Source organism: Gossypium arboreum, chromosome 13, assembly GCF_025698485.1.
Source record: "Gossypium arboreum isolate Shixiya-1 chromosome 13, ASM2569848v2, whole genome shotgun sequence".
Taxonomy (NCBI): Eukaryota; Viridiplantae; Streptophyta; class Magnoliopsida; order Malvales; family Malvaceae; genus Gossypium; species Gossypium arboreum.
In genome coordinates, this window is record NC_069082.1 from 7,445,698 (window position 1) to 7,469,648 (window position 23,951).

Below are 23,951 nucleotides of genomic sequence, written 5' to 3' on the forward strand. Positions count from 1 at the left end.
AATGAATTTTGTGAGACAAGGTCAGAATGAATTTGGGTTCCCCTGTTCTGACTTTGAAAAAATCATAAAAAATTGAATAAAAATAATTAGGAGCTTAAATTTATATTTCTAAAATCCTGAATGAGTCTATTTTTAAGAGAAACAAACAAGAACATCATTTGAATCCTGTATGAGGAGATAATTAATTTTTGGTGAAGAGGGGTCAGAACTGTTAGACAGCAGAACAGGGGTAACTTTAAAGAATAAACTGTACTTATTGGCTAAACCAAAAATTCTAAATTTTTTATGGTAATAATATATATGATTCTAGATTCAGGGAAAATTATAGGATATTAATTTTGAGTTCTATAGATCCAGATATAAATAATTTAGTGACTATGATGCAGATAGACAGCTTGAATATTCATAAAAGTAAATAATAAAAATTATGGATAATGTTACTTACAAGTGTGTTATCTACATTAAGGATGTGGAATGGAGAGGAGGAGGAGGAAAAATATGTATGAATATTCATCTAGCAAGGCTGATTTGCATATTTTAGGCTCAAGGACTAAATTGAATAAAAGTAAAACTTTATGAGCAATTTTGTAAACATGTCAGAAATGACCAAATAGCATGAAATAGATTATTTTATTATTTAAATTACAAAATTGAATGAAATTATTAATTTAGTTCAAGATCGGGGGAAAACATGTTTTAGGGATTAAATTGAAAAGTGTTGAAATTATGAAAAATTCTGATATTTTATAGAATTCATGGATTGTTATCAATATATATGAGAATAATAGCTGGAAATAAGGATTAAATTGCAAGAATTTTATTTTCCTGACCCTAAGGATGAAATCGTCATTAATTAAAAGTTTAGGGGCAAAATGGTAATTTTTCCTAGAGCATTAATTAAATGCATTAGAATATGAAATGAATGAAAATGATGATCAAATTTATTTATAAAGATCCGGACGACTCAAATATGAGACTTGATCGTGGAAAAGAAAAGATATCAGATTAATGAAATTATAAACACAAACAAGCAATGAGGTAAGTTCGTGTAACTTGAATTATATTCTTAAATGCTTGAGATTGTATGTTATTTATGTGAATATGATTTGAATGTTCATTGTATGAAAATTTATGAAACATTGATAAATTTGATAAAAGGAGAAGAAATCTCGGTTGAATGAAAGGAAAATTCGATGGATCTCTAAAAAGGAATTGACGGTAAAAAGGATCTAGCCCGGACGGGTGATCCTATCCTGATATAGCCCTCCCGAAGAATATGTGTAAAATGGATTTAGCTCGGACGGGTAATCCGAATTAGGGTCTCAATTTAGCTCGGACTGTAATTTGATCAAGCTCATTAGAGTAATTGTCGTTGAGGATTTAGCCTAGACCGTAATCCCGACAATACTCTATGATTTTATATTACTGAGGATTTAGCCTTGGTGGTAATCCCACTGTAAGGATGAGGTTCATGAGTGTGCTCTCTGATATGAAATGTGTAAGACCATGGTTGAAAGATACCATGGCAACCTGTGTGTAAGACCATGGTTGAAAGATACCATGACAACCTGATATGAAATGTGTAAGACCATGGTTGAAAGATACCATGGCAACCTAATATGAGATGTGTAAGACCATAGTTGAAAGATACCATGGCAACGTGACATGAAAAGAATAAGACCAGGGTTGAAAGATACCATGGCAACATGACAGAAAATGAGTAAGACCATAGTTGAAAGACACTATGGCATCACATCAAAGATAAATAAGACCGTGGATGGGAGACGCTATAACATCTGTTGAACAATTGATATTCAGGTAAAATATATCAGATGACGAATGGTTATATGAAATGGTTGTGTGAAATGTTTACAAGAACTGGTCATATGGAAATATATGTACAAAAGCGTTGTATAAAATAATTGTGAAAATGGATAAACGAAATAAGTATAAGTACATGGAATATAATTTATGTTAAGTTTGATATAAGCTATTACCGAATAAATATACATAAAATATATGGAAATGATGAAGCATAAAATATTGATATAATGAAATGAATGATATATGCTTGTGAAGAAACGGTAAGAGCATGATATGTTTCATGACATGTACATATATGATTATCTTTGATATGTTGATACAAGGAAATTATGTAATTGAGACTATTATTAAACTCAAGTGCGACATGTCGAGAAAATAGATATATCAATGTTGAATTTATATGAGATATGTGCAAGTATACTAACAATGTTGTTGTTTGATGCTTATACAAGTGTCAAACTGTTGATTGAATGGTAATTTATTTATTTTATATAATGCATTGAATCGGTAAGTATTTTAATTTTTTTTAGTGATCTGCAAATGGTAGTAATGCTCCGAAACCCTGTTCTGGCAGCGGATACGGGTTAGGGGTGTTACACTAACAGTGTTAATCTGTGCTTACGTAGCACTAATGTCAATCCAATGGTGACATGCGACAATCTCTTAGTATGACACGCGGAACATATAAATTTAAAAAAACTTTAAAATATATAAATTAATAAAAGTATATTTTCACATTAAGAATGAACTGGACAAATTTTTGTCTAGATACATTAACACACATTTATCCATAAACATTCTAGATGTTTTTTTAGTAAGTTTATATGTTTTTAATTTTTATATAGAATATTAAGGTATTATTATTTTTAAATTAAAAATATAAACATTTAAAATATGTAAATTAATAAAAATATTAAAAAGTTTTTACATCAAGAATGAACATAGATAGATAGTTCCAAATCCAAATGCATCTGGACAACCATTTGTCTAGATTCATTTTAGATGTGCTTTTAGTCCTTTTATATATTTATATATTTTTATAAATTTATAAAATCTAAAAAATATTTATATATATTATATATTGTGAATTTTTGTACAATTTTTAAAATATTTGAGGCTTTTATATATTTTTTAAGAAATAATAACCTACAAATTGATATTTTAATTTAATTGACATTGATATTATTATCAAGATAACAAAAGTTTAAATTTGAAAACGATAAAATATATTTATCCTCTTATTTAAAAAGTTGAAAAGTGACATTTCTTTCTACACTAATTTTTTTTTTTTTTGGCTTTTTTCTAGCACGCGATCTTCATTTTCGGACTGCAACTCAAATAATAAGGCTGGCAAAAATGAGGAGTCTTCTCTGTAGTTTAGTTGCTTTCTTATCTCTGTAGCAAGTTTAACTTAGGGAGATTCAATTCTCGTCTCTTAGCCAACCTTATCTCAGTACTTGAAATATTTGTTCTTTTAAGTTTTCATTTATTATACCTTTAATAATAATTTTAGATCTTGATTTACCTTAAAAAAATTCTAAGTTAAAGAGGACTTCTCTTTATCTTCCATGAATTGCAGTAAAAAAAAAAATAATGATTCTTTTTCTTCCTTGGAAGAATCCGATAGTGGCTATAAGTGGAGGAAGGAGGCGGTTGTAGAAATGCCAAATAGATTAGCCTAGAAACGAGATGAAGGGTTGACATGTAAAAAATACTTAATTGGCATGATTTTATTGGAATGGAAACATATTCGGTAGGACGGGCCTATCTAATAATTTTTAAGGTTTATGATAATTCTAAGCATTATAATTTTTTTTTGATATTTTATTAAAAATTTAAAAAACACGTCAATTTACTAAAAACTATAAGTTTATTCTTGATGTGAAAAAAATTATACTTTTTTTATTAATTTATATATTTTAAGTTTTTATTAATTTTATTAATTTCTGTTTGTCACATGTCATATTCAGAGGCTACCATGTATCACCACCGAATTGTCCTTTAGTGCCACGTTAACACAAACTATCGGTTTTAGTACGGAGGTAACAACTAAGTGGCAAAGTACAAATTCAAGTGCTAACCAGGTACTTTTGAATAAGTTTAAGGGATAAATTATATATGGGTAAACTACACTATTAGTTACTAAATCATGGATACATTTAATTTTGGTCATTTAACTAAAAAAAGTTATAATTTGGTTACTAAAATATTCAAAAGTTTTTATCTAAGTCATTGAACTATTAATTTTTTAAAAAAATTCTGTCAACGAGCTCCAAGTAATTATTCAACAATCGAAACAGTAGATTAATACTCATCGACGAGTAAAAGAATATACCTTAAATCCAAACCAGTCTAACGGTGAATACCAGAGATCGGAGGAAAAAAATTGTTTAAATTTTAGTTTGCATATTCGTGATGTCTAAAATTGTTTCATGAAAAAAATTTCTAACTATAGAAGAGAATGAGAAAAAAAGCTTTTGATTGGTGCAAACTGTGTGAACAAAGAAAACTATATAACATTAATTTTAACAACTCAATGACTTAAATAAAAACTTTCAAATAATTCAATAATTAAACTAGTTAAGTAATTAAAATAAAAACTTTACCCACTGCCTATTAACCATTTACCCAATACTATATGTGAGTTTTCTTTCAAGTTTATTCTGTATTTAAATCTCCCCAAATATAGTCATATAAAGCAAAATTATGACCACTAAAAAACAACGTATGATGTGACCCTAAAGACCGCACAATTGGTAGAACCCAAGACCTTAACCTATAATGGCTTTGCTCTAAAGACTTCAAGAGGCATTGTTAAGACTATCTATGGATCAACTTCTAACGACATTTAAAGAGAACAATACCCGATTTATGCAGGGTTTTCGTACTAGAGTTGTCCAAGTGTTCTAACTTTAAGGTCGGTCAAAAAAAAAGAATTTAAATAAAAATATAAATTTAAAAAATAAATTTAAATAAAAAAGATAATGGTAGTTTAGAAAATAAATCAGGCCTTGAGTAAATTTTTTTGGCCTAAGCCTGACCCAATCCAAATTTACAATAAAAAACCTCTTGCTATTTTATTATTATTTTCTCACTTTTTACTACAGTTTTGTCATAATTTCACTATTATATTGTTATTATTTTGTTGTTAATATTTGGATATTGTATAACACTTGTTTTATTGTTAATTTTGTTACTATTTTAGATGCATTAGCTTGTTAAGTTTTATTTATATTAGTGTTATTTAAGTCTAAAGATTTTTAATTTATTTTCAATTTGTTGGGAAAAATTTAGTTTAATTTTTAGTACATTTGGTGTATTATATATTTTTAATTTTTATATAAAAAATAAGGACAGATCGGGTCCGGGTTTTAGTATTTTTATCCTGACTAAGCTTGGTAAAATTTTGGACCCATCTTTCAAGTTGAGTCAAGCTTAGAGCTATCAATTGAGCCTAAAATTTTGTTAGCGCCAGACCCGATCATGGACAACTCTATTTCGTACTAAGAAAATTGTTATAATTATGTTTAATATATATTTATATAATTTTTTGTTTATAAGGGGGACAATAAAGGTAAGTTTGATAAATTAAAAATTAAGTATTGTTTTTTTTTCAAATAATATTGAATTTTTAGTATTGAAATTATATATGATAAAATTATCTAATATATTAATAAAAATTAAGCACATGATATAGTTATTTTGCTCGATACTAGTAAATCTTGATTTTTGAATATTTATTAATTCAAATTTTGATCTTATTAATATATTATTGTTTATTTTATTTTGAATAGTTTTGGATAAAAGCTACAGATAATAATTTGATTATTTTAATTCTTAATAAAATGAGAATTAGACTTGATCATGGATTGGGTTATTCACTCAAGTTTGAAGGCCCACCCAAAAAATGAAAGGGTATGGGTAAAAATATAGGCTTGAAAAATGAACTTGTATAAAAAATAAGACTTGCTTTCTAAACGAGCTGAGCCTTGGGCAAAATTTTTTTTACCCGAACTCGGCCCCTGCCTGAATCACATGTCTACACTTTTTTATTTGCATTTTCAATTTGTTGGGAAACATTTATCTTAATATTTTTAGTATTATTGATGTATTATATTTTTTAAATTTGTTTATATACATAAAAAATATTAAACAAATTTTACGGGCTCAGGTTTAGCATTTTTAATATGATTCAGGCTTGGACAAAATTTTAAGCTTATTTTTCGGACCTCGTTGATCCCGGGCCCAGAAAGTGGACCAAGAATTCTGCATTGGCTTGACTCAAACCCGACCCCTTATTAGGTCTAATGAGAATTGAAAATAAGATTTTAAAAATAAAATCAACTTAATATTTTCAACATTAAGTGATAAGTAGCTATCTACTTATCATATTTAACATTTATTTGTCGAAAATTTTATATTAAGTAAAAAGTTAATATAGTTATTAAACACCATTAGAAAAATGTAAATGTTGAAAGTTTTAATGGTTTATCAAACAACACCATTCAATGATTTATCAAACGCACCTTAGAATAGAGTATTATTATTTTAATTTTATAAGAAAATTATAAAAAGTCGAATCAATATGATGATAAATTTTATATTCACTTTTTTAAAGTTAATAATTAAAAGTGATACTCCAAAAATTAGTGTAGTATTAAAATTATTCATACTTATTTTTTAATATTTAAATAAAAGAATAATATATTTTAACCAACTCGTAAATAGGTGCGTTCTTATTGTGAACAATGCCTATAGCATCTGAGTCCGCTAAATTGAGGAATTGTTTATCGGTATCGTTTCTTATCTCTATGAATTGAAATATCGAAAATAAGCCCACCTTGATTCAGGTAAAGAAGGCGTAGGTGAAAAAGAAAAGAAAATAAAAAGCCCATTTTGGTTCCAAAGTCTGTCGAAATCAAATTGCGGAAGCGACGAAAACAGCCATCGCCCCATGGCCATGGGAGATTCCGTCCCTACTCCTCGCATATCAGTTCATCAAGCTTTTGGCGGCGGCTTAGGTCTCATCTCTCTCTCCCTCTCCTCATGCACCACCTTCTTCATTTCTTTTCCGGATACATCTATTTCACTTCCATTTACGCTTCGACCATCATTCCTTTAATTTGACCTTTCCGGGTTTTTTTTCCCGATTACTAATGTTTCAGTATCGGGTCATAGTACTAAAAAAATAGGTTAATTGTATTGTTTCAACAGAGCCTTAAAAAGGAAGTCTACATGAATCTGATTTATTTTGGGTTGTTGGGGTTTTAAAATTTTTTTTATTTATGGCATGTTTTGTTTGTAGTTGCTGATGTGCTGTTATGGAGAAAATGGTGTGGCGGAGTTGTGATGCTAGCCTCGGCAACCACGTTTTGGTGCCTCTTTGAATTAGCTGGTTATAGTATCTTGTCTTTCGTGGCCAATGTATTGTTACTCCTTGTTGTTATTCTCTTCTTCTGGGCCAAATCTGCTTCACTTCTCAACAGGTATTTCACATTTTAGACCTGTTGCAGGGTGTACCCTCGTAACAGATTTTATCTCCCTACTCTGCCAAGAGCCTGACGGGTTCACAGGGTGGGAGCAGTTCATACTGCCTGAACAGGCGGAACCATGTTCAAGTGGTACCCGAACAATGGCCTATACACGATAAGTCATGGGGTTGAGTCAGAGCATGAGCTAACTCTTCATTTTACACATGGTTCCGACTGTTCAAATATTTCAAGGCACTTAGAGACGAAACCCTGATTGGGGACAATACTAGACTTGTACGCTTATCATCATCCTTTCTATGCATTCCATTGCTTTGTGCACCCTGGATAAAGAACTAGTTTTGTTAGTACCCTTTTTTAATGAGACGATTTATTAGAGGAAATCCTTTTTATAAAGGGGAAAATTGGAAGTTACAGTATGTTATGATTTGGGTTTAATGTGGAAAGTCATTCTGCTGTCTGATACAGACCTTTGCCACCACTTCCTAATTTGGAGATCTCTGAGAGGACTGCCGGGAAGATTGCTGATGAGTTACAAGTGTGGGTCAATATTGCATTGTCGATTGCGCATGACATTACCCTTGGCAGAAATTTGAAACTTCTTTTTAAGGTTAACCTCTAACCTTTCTATATAAATGCATTTTCCATTGGTTTGATTTAAAACTTTAAGATATCTTTGCCTTATGTGTCTGCTTCTCAGGTTGGTGTTTCCTTGTGGTTTGTTTCTTTTATTGGTAGTTTCTTTAGCTTCCTCACTGTGGTCTATATCGGTGAGTCTTATTAGATCCTATTCATTTCTATAACAGTGATGAGTCCTTTAATTTTATTCATACATGCTTATTTCACTCGGTATGTTCTGCAGGAGTTATTCTTAGTCTATCAGTTCCCGTGTTATATGATAAGTATCAACACCACATTGATGAAAAGCTTTCTGTAACAAACAAAATCATACAGACGCAGTACAGGAAAATCGATGAAGCAGTATTAAGGAAGCTTCCATTGCCCTCGAAGAAAGAAAAGAAGATGCAGTAGGTAAGTTTGTTTTTCTGTGTGTTCTGATTATATCTCTTTAGAGTTTAGCCTACATGACTAAGATGCAAGCCTATTCTACATTGTTTGGGTTGCATTAATTTGAGTTAGGCAATCAATTAAGCTGTGTTGCAAGGAATTGCTTTTACCTCATAAATGCATATTTATGCAACCAATAAATGTGTATTCAACAACCAATGTTCCTGGAAAAGTTAATTGATGGCCAAATCAGAGAATTATCCCTTGTTTATTAAGGATTTAATGATTCTCTGATGTTCATCATTCAAGCATGGCATGCTATCTAGATTATATTACTCTGTTGCAATTTAAGATTATATTTTGTTGTAGCATTTGGGGGCTCATGACTTGCCTTGATATCTTCCTCCTGCTATAAATTTTGTTTTTTACGGAATGAGTATGCGCAAGGATTAAGCAAAGAGATTCTAGTCTATTTTCAATACAAGAATCTGCTTTGTACTTAACTGTGTTCAGGAAAACAGGTCATTTTCCAAATATCATGTGTTCCATACAAGTTTTTAGGTGTAGAATATAATTATTCTAATCTTAAAATTTATAAATGTTATCTATGGGTTTGGGATGTGATCCCTTTATGATAAAAGCTGTAAAGTCACCTTGAGCAAACTTAGCCGAAAAATCAGTTTAGCCATTTGGAAAAGAAAACCTATCTAAGAGAGATCAAACCATGACTTGCTGATAGCAAACTATATGCCTCTAACAGGCCCGCTTTTGAGGCTAGCTGGGATGAGGTTTTAAAATTAATGTGAACAAAATATTTAACCAGGAGCCGTTTTGTAGGTAAATTGGTAAGTTCTGAATGGTTTCTTCAGTCTAATAATCGGATGTTGCTTCTGCGATCTATGTGCTGTGTGCACAGAATGAGAATCATGTACTTCCATTAAATAATTTAAAAAGTGTCGGATATAATTAGTTGAGAACAAAATGTCAGATTGTTGAAGCCAAACCGTCTTGTTTGGATTCAGTTGTTGCTTCTCTGTTGCTCCCCGAAGCATATGCACTTATTTTATGCAGGGTATTAAGGTGAAATGTGACCAGGGGCTTAGAATTTGGTTTTCAAGATGTGAAGCTATTGATTGAACTATTTGTGTTAGCAAATCATCGAGAGCAGGGATAACCTTGATAACCTTTTTTTACTTTCAGGAGAAGATTCAAGCATATATTGCTTTTCCCCTTGGGGATCTCTATATTCTTGATTAAGTCTTTGGCCTGCAGTTTATACATTTATGATTTTATTTCTATGTGAGCTTTTTATCATCCCTGTCTGAAAGGAGATGTAGAGTACTAGTGTGGTGCTTCTTTTTCTTTTTACTAGGAGAGAACTATTTATGTGATAGACGTATACAGGAATCTGTATCATTCTAAATTCCACATTTTGTCGTTTTTGTATTGCATGATAATCCCCTGCGTTTTTAGGTGAATTTCCAGGGCTTTGATGGTATACTCATTTGCTCTCATGCAATAAGAAATTGGTTTCAGGTTAATCTGTTTTCCAGAGGCTTTCTTTTCTTCCTTCCTACGTCATTCGAAGCTTCGATACAAATGTGTATACTTGTATTTAGGGTCAATTATGCATCGAAAAGTAAGAGGCGAAACACTATAAGCTTCAGGATTTGATCACCCTTAAATGGTAGTTTGTAGTTGATCACTAACTCAAGTCAATAAAGAATATTTTCCTTTCCCAATGAAAAAACAATCTATGACTAAATCATTGCCACATGCTGTACAATGTATTTAGAGCAAAAGAAGACTTGTAAAACAGTTCTGAGATCTTACGATTGAAATTACATGTCAAACGGCTTGTAAGATGGAATTTAACTATTCTACATTTGCACAACTATGGCTACAAATCATGTTCCAGCAGAACCTTCAAGTTCATGATATTTTACCAACAACAGAATTTATGCAACCTTGGGAATTGGAATACCGTCTGACTGAGGTAATGTCACCGAGCGCAACAGTTCCAGCGAGAATACTAGCCCCAGAAAATGAGATAGGATAGTGTTACCGGATGCCTGCATGAGCATGAGATTCATAAGAACATGCAATAACCAACGCTCTTTCTCATTATAAGTTTCTCTTTTATCAGGAATAGTGTACAAGAATAGTAACCGGACAAGTATAACTGTTTCCCGGTTTGCAAAACCAGGAATTTTAATATCAGACCGAAAATGTAGCATAGAGGAAAGCAAACTTTAAAGCCATGCATTCGGCGAACTATGTTCTTAAAGGCATCTGCAATTCGACAGGCCTATTTTATGTCGCTCATTATACAAAACTGCATACATATTACTTGCAGGTCCTCTTGGATGCTGACTGGTAACTGAAAACCGGGAATTTCATAGTTTTCATGGGTCAGGCTCCTCTTTCTTTCAATTATCATTTTCTTTCTTCCTAGAAGAGGGAGGTGCGTAGAGGGTCGAACTAATGCAGTGACTACTGCCTCAATTTCTCAAACACGAGTAATTCTGTTAAACATTATTGATAAATCGATTGGAAGGCTCAAATTAGATTAAGTACCTGCACCAAGAATACATCCAATGCGAGAACTGGACTATAGCCAGGAGAAATTCCTTGATAATATGGATTGGTGGAAGAAGTAAGAGCCTTGGCTACTAGTAAGCCCACTGTAGCTTGCATGCCAAGAATAGCAGCACCCATTCCAAGGAGATTCAGAACTATGCCGTTTTTCAAGCTTTTCACAACATCAGCTCGAGGAGGAGCCTGGAAATCCAAGGGGAAGATTAGGATTTATAAGAAATTGAATGAGGCAACAAAAATTAACCAAAAGCTCAAATAAGCCCTGAATTTGGGCATACACCAAACCGTATAATCTTCCAAACACAAAAGCAGTACACGCAATAAGCGGCTCAATCTAGACCAAGCTCAAATAGACCACTACAACTGTAATTCAAGGGAAATAATACGGCGACAGAAACCAGGAAATAAAACCTTCGTCTTCATGCCAGTCCTTGTACACTCTATGTCTCTAATGACGCCTAGGAAATCCTCTGTTCAATTATAAAAAATGAAGCATGAGGAAACAAGAAAAGAAGGGAACTATTATTTGTTTAAGTTGTATTGCACTTCAACAAATCATTTGTTTGCAGTAGAATCTTTGGTTTACTCAAGAAAAATGGCAACACCAACAATATAAAATGTCACCCTTTTCCTCCAAGTAAGTTGATAAAGTTCCTAAGTTTAGATTCGACAAACTAGATTAAGCATATAACAAATATGAGAAAGAAACGACCATAAGCATCCAGTGTAATTGCTTTGAAGTGGGCTAATTCATTTACTTCAAATATGAAATGATAATTAACTTAAAGAATATTGGAATGATTGCTCTCCAACTCTCAGAATTCCGTCCTTAATTGATCATGCAAGCATAACTGAATATATATATATATATATACTGCATAAACAATCAGGTTCATGTCCGACATTCATCCTAAACAGTAAGACATGATAACAAAATAAGATTACAAGCAACACAGATAAAAATTCAGATATATATATGTGTGTGTGTGTGTGTGTGTGTGTGTGTTACTCCTAGCCCCTAGGAGCTAGGACTTAAATATAAGAACAAATATACAATAAGCAAAATGCATTTCAAGTTGATAACACATCAAACAGTTCAAACCATTAACAAAATCACAAATTCAACCTACTTTTGAAGGATCATTAGCAGTTCTCCTGAGTTTCTCTGAAAGCCGAATATACCCAAATGACCAGAAAACCGATATGAAAGCAGCCACGATTCCACTGGCGGTAGCATAAAAAGTAGCCGGCGATTTGATTTTCCCAGTAATTACAACAGAAAATGAGAGTATCACCGCTGAAACCACAGTGCACACTAACTGTCCCCAAAACCCTAAATTGCCCAGTCGCTTAAAGTACCTCGACGTGTTCTCTAGCCTCTTCGAAACCTGCACCATTTCCATTCAAAATCCCAATAACTCCTCAAACAAACCTTCAGTTACACTAACATTAAACAATCCAAAATTGGCCCACAACATATCTTCTAGTTCTAATCTGTATTTTGATGTTACTGATTAAATGAACAATGCTAGTTACTGGTTGCATTTCTTTAGCCTTACCCAAAAGATATTATATCAAAAAAAAATAGAACAAGTTAAACCAAAGAGCAGAAACCCAATCCAATAAAGTTGAAGCTTCAGCGCCAAACAATTCAAATCAAATAAAAAAAAAGTAACAGTTAAAAGGGTAAAATCTGAGAATAAGAAAAGGAGAGTGAGGGGTGGGGAGTACCTGAGCAAGCTTCGCCTTGTCAGTATCATCATTAGAGGAGGTAAAACTGGGTGAAACTGAGGACGAAGAGACTTTGGGCGAAAAAAGCGTAGATCTTAGAACATTAAGAGGGTCGTAAGATGCGAAAGGGGACAACGGAGGTTTTGGTTTCCGAGTTTTGATTGAAGTGAGAAAATTTGGAGGAGAGAGAGTGAGCGATGGTCGGAGGGGACCCACCGCCACCGCACATATACCGGAGCGAGTAGCCGGGAGCAGTAGCGTTTGCATGACGAGTAGATAGTGTCCGTGGGTATTTCGGGGACCGAATTGGTGCGTCGGACTTGGAGTTAGAGCGTACCAGTGATTTTAGTAAGTTGGTGGGTATAAAATTAAGGTTAAACTAAGTAGTTGGGGTCAAACTTTTATGGCATTTTTATTTTGATCAACTAAAACCAAATCTTTGTAAATTCGTTATTCAATTTTTAAGATATTTTCATTTTAATTATTTAAATTTTAAATCTCTAACGACGATTAATTGTACATATCACATAATGTTACACATATTTACTAGATGCACATGACACATTTTAATTTTAATTGATTGGACGTGCATCATGACATATTTTGATTGGTGTCATATGTTCACTAAATCTTTTTAACATCATTGTAAAAATTGGACTAAACTAGATAACGAGAAGATAGTTGAAATAACAAAGTGAAACAAAAAATTTAGATACCAAAATAAATATATATATAGTTCGGAGCAAAGTTAGCATTAAACCAATTTTTTATTTAAGCTAAATTAAGTACCTCTAATTTTCCTTAAAAATAATCATTTCAAGTTACCCAATTTAGGGAGATATCGAGTCTCTTTTAGTTTTGATATTAAATAAATTCTTAATGTTACATGTAATTTAAATTTTAACCTTAATTTTCAAAAGAAAAAAAACAATTTTTTTTTCTAGATTTGACTTTGAAATGACTTCTTCCATTGAACTACATTTGCAAAACCCATGAAGCAAAATATTTGTAAGAAATATATTGGATTGAAGTTTTGATGTTTTGAGCAAATGGGTAGGTAAAATTTTGGTGGATGTGATAGTATTAGACTAGAATGGATAAGGTGAAATTGATGAAGAAAATGGAAGTAGTTAGTGATTGTGACATGGGCCCAAAAGAAATAGTATAACATTTAGATTGTAATTTATTTATTTTTTAAATATAGAGTAAGGGAATTAGAATGCTTTAAAAATTATTTTTGTTAAAAAATAATAAGAATGAGTTTGTTGGTTTAGTGGTAAAGCTTTAGTTTATCCTTATGTCTTAAATTTGAAATTCCTTGTGTGCATTCAACCAAAGTATTTTTAGTTCCTTATTTTTACCATACAAAAGTGCTAAAATTTCAAATTAGCCTAGCCAAAAACTATTTTTTTAATTTAGTCCTTGTTTTAAAATAAGTTCCAATTCAACATGAATTTTTAAAACCTAATTCAACCAGGGAAAGAAAACGTTATAAATAGATAATTTTATTCAAACCTTGGAATTTTTACCTAACAAATTTTCAAGGAAAACACCTTCAAGTTCTTTTCTTACCTAATCAAATTCCAAGCAATAAGATTTAAAAGTTTTCAAAATCAACCCTCTCTTCCCACGTGGATCATCAACCTCCTCTTCCAATTAAGTTTTTTGTGTTTTCAAATTTAGATGTGGGATTTAAACCTAAATCTTTATGTAAAATTGAAAATACTAGGAAGTAGAGAACTAGTATAGGCGAACCTAAGGAGAGCCTATGTATGAGGCCGTGTGCGAACCCCTTTGTAGGTGCGAGCTCATGTGTGAGCCTAGGTGCGCAAGCCCTTAACATGTGCGAACCCCCTTACATGCAAACACCCATGAATGCAAAACCCCATTTGCATGAGAAAACCCCCTTGTATGTGAACCCCTGTATGTGCTAGCCCTTGCATACGAACCCCTTACTGCGAACCCAGATACATGAACATATAGGATTCCTTATGTAAACTCTTAGTATATCCATATGAACCCTATATGATGTGAACCCTAGGTTATTACATGCAAACCCTGATTATTATGTGCCGAACCTATATTGTTGTACATGCGAGTCAGAATAAAACATGCGAACCACTATCTATGTGAGTCATATTATTACATGTAAGTCAATACATGCGAGTCAAAATATTAAATGTGAATCTTTATTTATGCGAATCCTAATTGTTTATGACATGCGAACCCCCTATGATTTATATGCAAACTCTAGGTCATGTTATGTGAACCCTAAGTTATTACATGTAAATCTTATGTGTTTAATTATGCCAACCTATATGCTATAATACGCGAGCCATGTTATGCGAACCATGCTTATGTGAACAGTAGTATGCAAACCCTATAGAATAATATGTGAACCCTAGCATGAATAGGTGGGCAAGCCCTTATGTGTAAACTATTTGTGTGAACCTTAGGTGCAAACCCCTAGATGTGACCCCTACTTGTGCGGACCCTTAGGTGAAAACCCCTAAGTGTGCGACCCTATATGTGTGACCCCTGTAAGTGCAAACCCTACTTATGTACGTGTTAGCCAAACTAAGTATGTTAATTTGCATGAAGATTTAATTTACATGAAGATGATGTATGTGTAATATTGTTTTAATTCACAAAAAATAATTACTTATGTGAAATTGATGTGAATGAGTGCATGAACACATTATCTTATATGATAAGTTTAAGGTATCAAATTTAGTATCAAATAACGATAAATAGCATGATATGCTAAGTACATGTACATAATTATATGAAAACAAGTATGGAAGATGAATGAGTTCCGTAGGAGATAGTAGCAATTTAAATCCACACTGAAAGACAGTATTGCACGAAGTAGGTGGCAATGTCATCAGAACTGAATTAAACCAGGATGATAGTTAAAAACCCATAAAAATCGGACAACTAGGATGGTAAGTTATTGTAATAAAAGTCATTGTCACAGATTACAAGTGAACAACCATCTTCACCGGGAAATTCGGGAATGTTAGTTATTAATATGTGTTTTGGAGTGTCGAGCAATGCTTGACGGCGAATAGGGTGGGTCAGTGGGAATCCATGATTATAATTACATTGCATCATGTGTAAAAACTGAACATTTATTATTTTTTATAATGTTCCTTATAATATGCTTAATTTGCTATATTTATGCCATAAACTGTATACTTTACTGTTTGCACAATTATACATATAATGATTTATAATTTAGACTCATATTGAGCTGTTGTAAGCTCACTTCCCCTTTCTTTTCCTATCAGGTAATGCATAAAACTAAGATTCAGGGATGGCATCAGAGGAATCTCGGATTAGCAAGCTTATTTTCATTATTATTATTTTGAAGTTTTTTTTAATGCTTTCTTTAATCATTCTATTTTTGCATTGTAATTGTTAAGTAATTCTCATTTAAATTTTAGGATAAAGTAGTTTAGCTTAATTATTTTAAAGCATGACATTTGGTTAATACTCGATATTTTGGTTTAAAAATCCTTATTTTAAATATTTTCCGTTGCTTTCTAAAATACTTAAGTTTTTTTATTATAAAATATTTCCTCAAAAATCTAATCGTTTACAAAATGCCATGATAATAATAATGTAATTCAATCACTAAGTAAAACTAGATTAAAAATAATGAATGTTTTCCTAAAAATAAAAAAAACGATTTCCTTTCAAGACAACGCAAGCAAAAAGAGTGATTTACAAGATCACTTCAATGATCGAATGTAACACTTTTGACTTAGCCAAAACTCCTTAATCGGGTCGAAAGTGTTACATAGATAGATACTAATGGAATAAAATGGGTTCTTCAATTCATGGAATTGATGGCTTTTGCCTCACCGACACAAATGGTTTGACTTTGGTCTCTTTTCCTTCTTGCTGCTTTTGATTGTATTGCAATAAAATGTGTTGTTCATATTGGAATAATTGTTATTTTGAGATGTCACCATTATGTTCCCATTTTTATTTTTAATTCCACCATCAACCTCTCTCTCTCTTTTAAAATTGGAAGAGTTGTTTAGTTGGCAAGTTGCCTTTCATGGCGGTCATGATATCAACATCAAACTTCAAATTAATTTTAGATCTAAAAGAAGGGACGAAGAATATGATGACTTTGGTTTAAGAAAATTATAATAATTTTTTTCGTGAAATTAGGTTTAAATTTTAAATTATATTTGGGTTTTTTAATAGATTTGTCTTTTTTCTCACCTAAGATAAATCGACAATAAAATATTGATGTCATTATCAATTGTTTTTAGTTATATTCACTTTCGAAACCATATGGATTAAATTATTCATTTTATTTGAAATGAACCAATTCAGTCAATATTAAAATTAAGATAAGCCATATATATTTTTTAATCAAAATTTTAAGAAGTCTTATATTTTTTGTCTTTTTATCCTTTATAGATTATTTTATGAAAATGTTATAATTATTAAAAATTATGGAGAAGGATCCACTTACATCGGTGTAAAAGATATATTTTTGTATGATTAGTATTTTTAATGATTCAACTGTTGAATTTATCAGTATAATTGTACTTGTCATGCATGTAAGTTTTTGAACTGATTCAATATCTCTATCATATTGATCTAGAAAAGTGCCTCTATTGATACTTATTGAACGCTTCAAAGTTTTATTATATAAAATAAATAGTTAGAAAATTTTAAGTTACATCAAATTTGACATGCATCATTTATATAAATGGAATATGAAATATGATGGTTGAACTGTTAAAATATTAATCGTACAAAAATATACAAGTTCTACACTTGATTCCCAATCAATGTGGGACTAATGCTTTTTATTTTTCTCAACATAATTCACAAGTAGCTTACTTTGAACATCAATTTCTCATTCATCACTCAACCATTTTGAGCATATGATATACCGTTGTAAAGATCTCATGGAGTAGAATTTAAAACCATAATTTTATGATTCAACTCTACACCTTTACCCATCTAGAATATGCCTCAAAGTTTCCAAAAATTACATTTTTTCCAACACTTTTTGCATCTAATTAAGGTGACTATTCCACCAAAAAGTTTTTTTTTTTAGTTCAAAATGCTCAATATGTAAAATTTAAACAAGTAATTGTTGAGATTTACACGGGAACATATACTTTAAATTTGAAAGAGAAGGTTTGAAAAAATATTTATTCTGACTCAAAGGCAGAAATGCACTGAAGTACTGATGTGTACCATTTGCCCGAATTTACATATAAGAATGTCCATGTCAGTAGCTAAACTTACAAAATTGATCAAAGTAGTTCTTTGATTGAGGTTGACTGTTGATTTCTAATGAAAACATTAGCATGATTGTTGACGGTGATTGACTTAGCATCACTACATCAGTAAAAATAAATAAATAAATCCAAATTTAAAAAAAATTAAAATTATTTTGAAAATTCATGTTGAGAATGAACCTATACAAATGTTGGCATGATTCATTTAAATCTAGACGCCCATGTCCAAATTCATTCTAAATTTATAAAAAAAATCATAAAAAATATTAAAAATTAATTAAATTTATAAATATTAAAATTTATAAAAAGTATAAAAATATATAAAAGTTTATATAGATGTTTTAAATAGCTTTAAAATATGTTTTTTTTGTCTTAAATTAAAATTTGTTATTTTTGTTGATGTACCATTATCACGTCAATAATGCCTATATCAATAATTGTATTTGTATGAATTTGTAGAGTAAAATTAGAGGCGAGACTCCGTACCATCGACGGCGTCAGGTGGACTCCAGTTTTCTAGGACATGTTCACAAGCCTGGCTGCCACCGCCTTAATTTATTGGGTTTGAGCTTCATCAATGCCGTCTGTTGCAGCTCAAACCAAGTCCTTCTCCTTTGTTCTTTTTTTCTTTTTTCTAAGTTTTGATTTCTATCTAAGTAAAATATTTTTTAGGATAATAATTATATTGCATTATAATTAAATTTCTGAATAAGTGGTAAACCTTTCAAAATTATTATTTTTATTTATAAAATATGAACTCAAAATTTTATTTAAAATACATCATATTCATTACTACTTATTATGATATTCGTCATTATGGACTCGATTATCTGAAAGGTCTTGACTTATAGTCTACATGGTTTACACTTGAGTTCGTATGCGATGTGTTCACATCTTTTTATAAGACCGCACGATATTGGTTCATAAGTAGATTTGCAGCACTACGAAACGAACTCACATCTAGGAAATACGTGTTAACTCTAGGATAGGATGCGTGTTAGCATGCATGAGGACCTAACTATGACGTCTCATCCATAAACAATAATTGTATCATATATAGAAAATTTAACCCATTTGAAGGACACGTTCAACACTACTTTAACTCACAAACATCAGTAATAAAAAATTTAATTGTTAATATTTAAGATTTATGAGTCTGAGAACATAACATGTACCATATTAGCAATTAGCTAGATTTAAGAAAGGTAGAGGTATTGTGTTTTTTTTCAATGAATATAAAAATTTATGTAGATTTTTAAAATAGTAAAATAATTATTTTTGTGAAGGATAAATTTTAAAATTGTATATAAATTTTGGTTTAATTTATAATTTTATATATGAATTTTAATTTTGGTTTAATTTCGAAATATATATTTAGAATATAAATTTATAAAATTAGTATATAATAAATAAATAAATAAATATATGGTCTAAAATTAATTAATAATAACACATGAAATATGTATGATATGAAAATAAAATAATTAGATTAAATTGTGAGTAAAACGAAATTTAAGCACATAAATACATTTGTTAAATATGACCCTTATTTTCAGTCAAATTTGAAAAATATTCTTTCAGTTAAACCCTGTTTACTTGTTTCAATCAAACATTGATTAGTTTAGATTATTTTATTATTATTTGATCTATGAATTTAGCCTATAAATAGGCTCTTTTACAACCTTAGAAAATACACCCATTAGCGATTAGAACTCATAACACATTTAGAGAATTTTGTGTTTATGTTTTGTGGGTTCTTTTTTTTTTCGAGTTTTCGGGGTTTAGTTTTTATCTCCATCTTTTGTACTCTTCGTTCTTTTGCCATTATAGTAAAATTATCTTTGCCTGTGGTTTTTTATCCTCTTTAGAGGGGTTTTTCCACGTTAAATTTGTGTGTTCAATTTCTCAATTTATTCCACTATTTTCTTGTTCGTTGCTTAATTGGATTGAAATCCTAACAAGTGGTATCAAAGCTAGTTCAATTTTCATAGATCAGCACATTCAGAGATGGCAACAACAAGGTTTGAAATTGAGAAGTTCAATGGTGAGGCAAATTTCAATCTGTGGCAAGTTCGGATGATGGCAATTCTAGTTCAATCAGGCTTGAAAAAGGTTGTTATTGGGAAAAAGCCTGAGAATCTAAATAAAACAGAATGGGAAGAGCTTGATGAAAAGGCTTTATCTGCAATCCAGTTGTACCTCACGAATACGGTATTGCAGGAGGTATTGATGGAGAAGACCTCATCTGCCTTGTGGAAAAGGTTAGAAACTCTTTATGCGACTAAGTCTCTGGCTAACCGTTTAGTGCTGAAACAACGTCTATTTACGTTTCGCATGAACGAAGGTGAGCTTCTTAGATATCACATCAGTCAATTCATTACTCTTTTAAATGATTTAAAGAATGTTGAGGTTCATATTGACGATGAAGATCAGGCTATGCTATTATTGTGCTCTTTACCCCCTTCATACAAGTCTTTCAGGGAGACCCTGATTTATGGCAGAGACAAACTCTAGTTCGAAGATGTGAAGGGTCATTTGTTGAGTAGAGACAAACTCGACAATGAGCTTCATTTGGATAGCAAGACAGATAGGCAAGCTTTCGTTTTGGTAGCATCAAAGAAACGAGATAAAAGGTGTCGCTATTGTAAAAAGTTAGGTCACGTCAAAGCAGATTGTTATAAACTGCGAAATAAAAAAACTGTTGAGAGTAACGAGGAAGATGTAGCTGGTGCTAATTTGGCCGATGAAAATGGGGATGATTTCTTGTTAGTGTCAACAAGTGATAACACCAAGCTCACGTTTGAGTAAATCCTAGATTCAGGATGTTCTTTCCACATGTGTCCCAATAGAGAATGGTTCTCCACATACAGTTCGATTGAAGGTGGAGTTGTGCGCATGGGAAACGATTCATCTAAAGGTAATTGTTATTGGTACTGTTAAAATTAAGATGCACGATGGGACGATTAGGACACTCTCAGATGTCAGGTATGTACCTGATTTACGAAAGAATCTCATCTCTTTAAGTATTTTAGACTTGAAAGGATGCAAAATCAACATCGAGTCGAGCGGTATTAAAGTATCTCGTGGAGCTCTCATTTTGTTAAAAGGTAAAATAACCGACAGTCTTTATATTTTGGAAGGTTATACAGTGACCGGTGAAATTGGACGTCCCTCGTCCGTTACGGAGTTGAAGTCAACTTGTTTGGAGCGGAGGCAACTTGGTCATAGGAGGGAAAAAGGTATGACTGTTTCGTTGAAGAGAGGTTCTCTTTTGGATGCAGGTTTTGAAAAGTTAGGGCGCTTTGTTCTTGAAAATCAGACCCGGGTTAGTTTTGATTTGGCAGTGTACAAGTCGAAAGCTAGAAGTCTTCCAGTTTCTAAGCACAAATTCGACTCGGTTAATTCCCTGCATAGTTCAAGATAGGCTCGTGGCGGGCTTTGGCAAAGATGGCGTTGTGGAAATATGAGTCAAGGTGGAGATTTGTTAAATATGACTCCTATTTTCAGTCAAATTTGAAAAATAGTCTTTTAGTTAAACTCTGTTTACTTGTTTCAATCAAACACTGATTAGTTTAGATTATTTTATTATTATTTGATCTATGAATTTAGCCTATAATTAAGCTCTTTTACAACCTTAGAAAATACACCCATTAGAGATTAGAACTCATAACACATTTAGAGAATTTTGTGTTTATGTTTTGTGGGTTTTTTTTTCGGGTTTTCGGGGTTTAGTTTTTATCTTCATCTTTTGTACTCTTCGTTCTTTTGCCATTATAGTAAAATTATCTTTGCCCGTGGTTTTTTATCCTCTTTGGAGGGGTTTTTCCACGTTAAATTTGTGTGTTCAATTTCTCAATTTATTCCGCTATTTTCTTGTTCGTTGCTTAATCGGGTTGAAATCCTAACAACATCAGATTAAAAAAATTAAATGCATTACAATTGTTTATCATGGTGCTTATCATCAATTCTGAGTTAACGTCGAGTTGACTCGTGGCACCAGCTCAATTAACAATATTATCAATATATACAATTGATGGAGTTCAAATCCTCCATATGTATATTTTTATTCTTTTTAAATAAAAATACTAAAATACCCTTGAATGATATAATTTATTTTAAATATGAAAGGATATTTTTATAATTTTTAATTAAGTTGGTGCTTTTATAAATTATTTCATGACTGTCTCTAAATTTATTATGAATATAATAAAAGTTAATTTCATTCATTGATTAAGTTTACCATTAAAATTTATAAATTATATTCAACATTACTAATAATAACTGATTAAATTATTACGATACGTAGATCTCTAATCTCATTATATGTGGATTTTATTCATTTAATATGGTTTTACATTACAGTTTCTTCGACCTATATTTTTATATATATAAAAAAGTTGGAAGAGTGAATACTTCCGAATTATGCTTTAATTAAACAAATTAGAGAGCAAACAAAAGGTTTATACCTTAACTATCAAGGAAAAAAAAACAAGCAGCTCGTGATTGTGATCCTAGAGATTCCAACTTCATTTGTTTAACCTTTAATTTTCTTTATAAGATTAGGCTTCCACTTTTAATTATGGTTTTAACACAGTGGGCTTAATCATAATTCATACATCCACTTCTTTTTTTATAAATCAAGCATCATACTATTTGTTGAGTGGAATAATAAAGGAATTTTTATAAAATTTTGAGTTGATTTATAATAATAATAATAATAATAGTAATAAAGAAGTAAGATTAGTTGAAATGAAGGGGGGAGGGAGAAAGAGGGTTAGATTGGGTGAGAAATTGGAGTAGTTGATGAGAGCATAGGTGAACCAAAGCACTAGCTTTGCCAAGAATCACCCGTGACACAAAGTCGGTTACTCAAATTTTTACTGAGAAGTTTTATGTGGGGACGAACTGATGGTTGGAATTTGATCTTTTTCTTTCCTTTTTTTTTTTGCACTTTACTCCCTGTAATTTTAGCTATTTCAAATTCTAATGCTCTTTTAAGGTTAGTTTAGCATTACCTGGAAAAGGTTTCTTCTTCCCCATTGTTTCTTTCCATTGTTCACCATCATCATCACCGCCTCTGTTCACTGTCATTATTGTCTAACATTGTTCAAGTCGCCTTGCTCCAAAATATTCTCCTTTTAAAAAAAAAAAAAAAACTCTTTGAAAACTTCAAAATTCATCCTTGAGCCTCGACCTTCATTGTCTCCGATCTCCATTTCTATCATTTGAATCACTCAAACCATAGCCCTTATATAGATGCATAAGAAACTTAGCAATTCAACTAATATGCTCATTATATTTGCTCCATTAACCATTTTCAAATTACCAATTCTAACTTCAAACATTCACAATATAGCATATTAGATCAAAAATTGACTCAACATAGGTAGGTTATTTTACCTAAATGACCACAAAAAAATTATTATTTACGTAAATAACACTGGTTCAAAAATAATCACCCAAATGAATTGAAATGAATAATAAAATTGGGTAGGGGGATTTGATGGTCGGCATCACCTATTTTTCTAACACAATCATTATCAGGTGTTAAAAAAATAATTTTTTAAGTGTTGGGGACTAGATGACCATCACCCTTGTATATTTTTTCACCCCGTATAATATTGGTATACGTTTATACCAAGGGAATCGAGGTGATTGGAGGAGTAGTTCCTGTTGGTCAACAAGAGTGGCAAGGTTAGTGGCCAAAAAATCTTTCAGAGCCTTTGCCAATTGCTCTAAGGTGGAAAGGAGGACGATTGCATATTACAAATGAGCTCTAGCAGGAATGAAGGCAAAATGAGAGGTCTGTATAAAGTTCAAGCCAATACAAAAACTTGAGACAGGTGGGATGGAGGTGTTAAGTGAAGCGAAAGAGTTGACTTGGTCAGCTAAGTTATTGGTGTAGTTAGTTTGATCAGTTGGGGTGCCACTTTGAGATTGAGAAGTTATTTTGTCCACGCTAACTGTACCAATTGTTGATATAATAATACAACAAGAAGTGGGTATGCAGGAGAGGGTGGTGGTTGCT

General features: G+C 31.6%; 2 protein-coding genes across 4 annotated transcripts; one reads left to right on the forward strand and one right to left on the reverse strand.

Moving 5' to 3' along the window:
• Nucleotides 1-6,573: 6,573 nt before the first annotated feature.
• Nucleotides 6,574-10,074, forward strand: LOC108486400 (reticulon-like protein B11). 3 transcript variants are annotated; one of them, XM_017790446.2, is made up of 6 exons: nt 6,574-6,845; nt 7,130-7,310; nt 7,782-7,923; nt 8,014-8,083; nt 8,176-8,345; nt 9,795-10,074. In XM_017790446.2, the coding sequence occupies exons 1-5, from the start codon at nt 6,779-6,781 to the stop codon at nt 8,343-8,345; spliced, it is 630 nt and encodes a 209-aa protein (XP_017645935.1). In that variant the 5' UTR covers nt 6,574-6,778; the 3' UTR covers nt 9,795-10,074. The 3 variants fall into 3 exon arrangements, with proteins under 3 accessions (XP_017645935.1, XP_017645934.1, XP_017645933.1); XM_017790445.2 differs by having other exon boundaries at nt 9,858-10,074; XM_017790444.2 differs by having other exon boundaries at nt 9,522-9,799.
• On the reverse strand, nt 10,050-13,038 carry LOC108486398 (protein TIC 21, chloroplastic-like). The gene is made up of 4 exons (XM_017790443.2): nt 12,651-13,038; nt 12,050-12,307; nt 10,899-11,102; nt 10,050-10,393 (listed from the first exon to the last, which is right to left on the reverse strand). The coding sequence occupies exons 1-4, from the start codon at nt 12,915-12,917 to the stop codon at nt 10,280-10,282; spliced, it is 843 nt and encodes a 280-aa protein (XP_017645932.1). The 5' UTR covers nt 12,918-13,038; the 3' UTR covers nt 10,050-10,279.
• Between the last annotated feature and the right edge of the window lie 10,913 nt (nt 13,039-23,951).

Coding starts and splice junctions, on each gene's coding strand:
- LOC108486398 (XM_017790443.2), bottom strand. CDS start 12,917: ATGCAAACGCTACTGCTCCCGGCTACTCGCTCCGGTATATGTGCGGTG. Junction 12,308..12,650: donor ACAAGGCGAAGCTTGCTCAG/GTACTCCCCACC, acceptor GAAATGGTGCAG/GTTTCGAAGAGGCTAGAGAA. Junction 10,394..10,898: donor TGGATGTATTCTTGGTGCAG/GTACTTAATCTA, acceptor ATGCTCATGCAG/GCATCCGGTAACACTATCCT.
- LOC108486400 (XM_017790446.2), top strand. CDS start 6,779: ATGGCCATGGGAGATTCCGTCCCTACTCCTCGCATATCAGTTCATCAA. Junction 7,311..7,781: donor TCTGCTTCACTTCTCAACAG/GTATTTCACATT, acceptor TGTCTGATACAG/ACCTTTGCCACCACTTCCTA. Junction 7,924..8,013: donor ATTTGAAACTTCTTTTTAAG/GTTAACCTCTAA, acceptor TCTGCTTCTCAG/GTTGGTGTTTCCTTGTGGTT.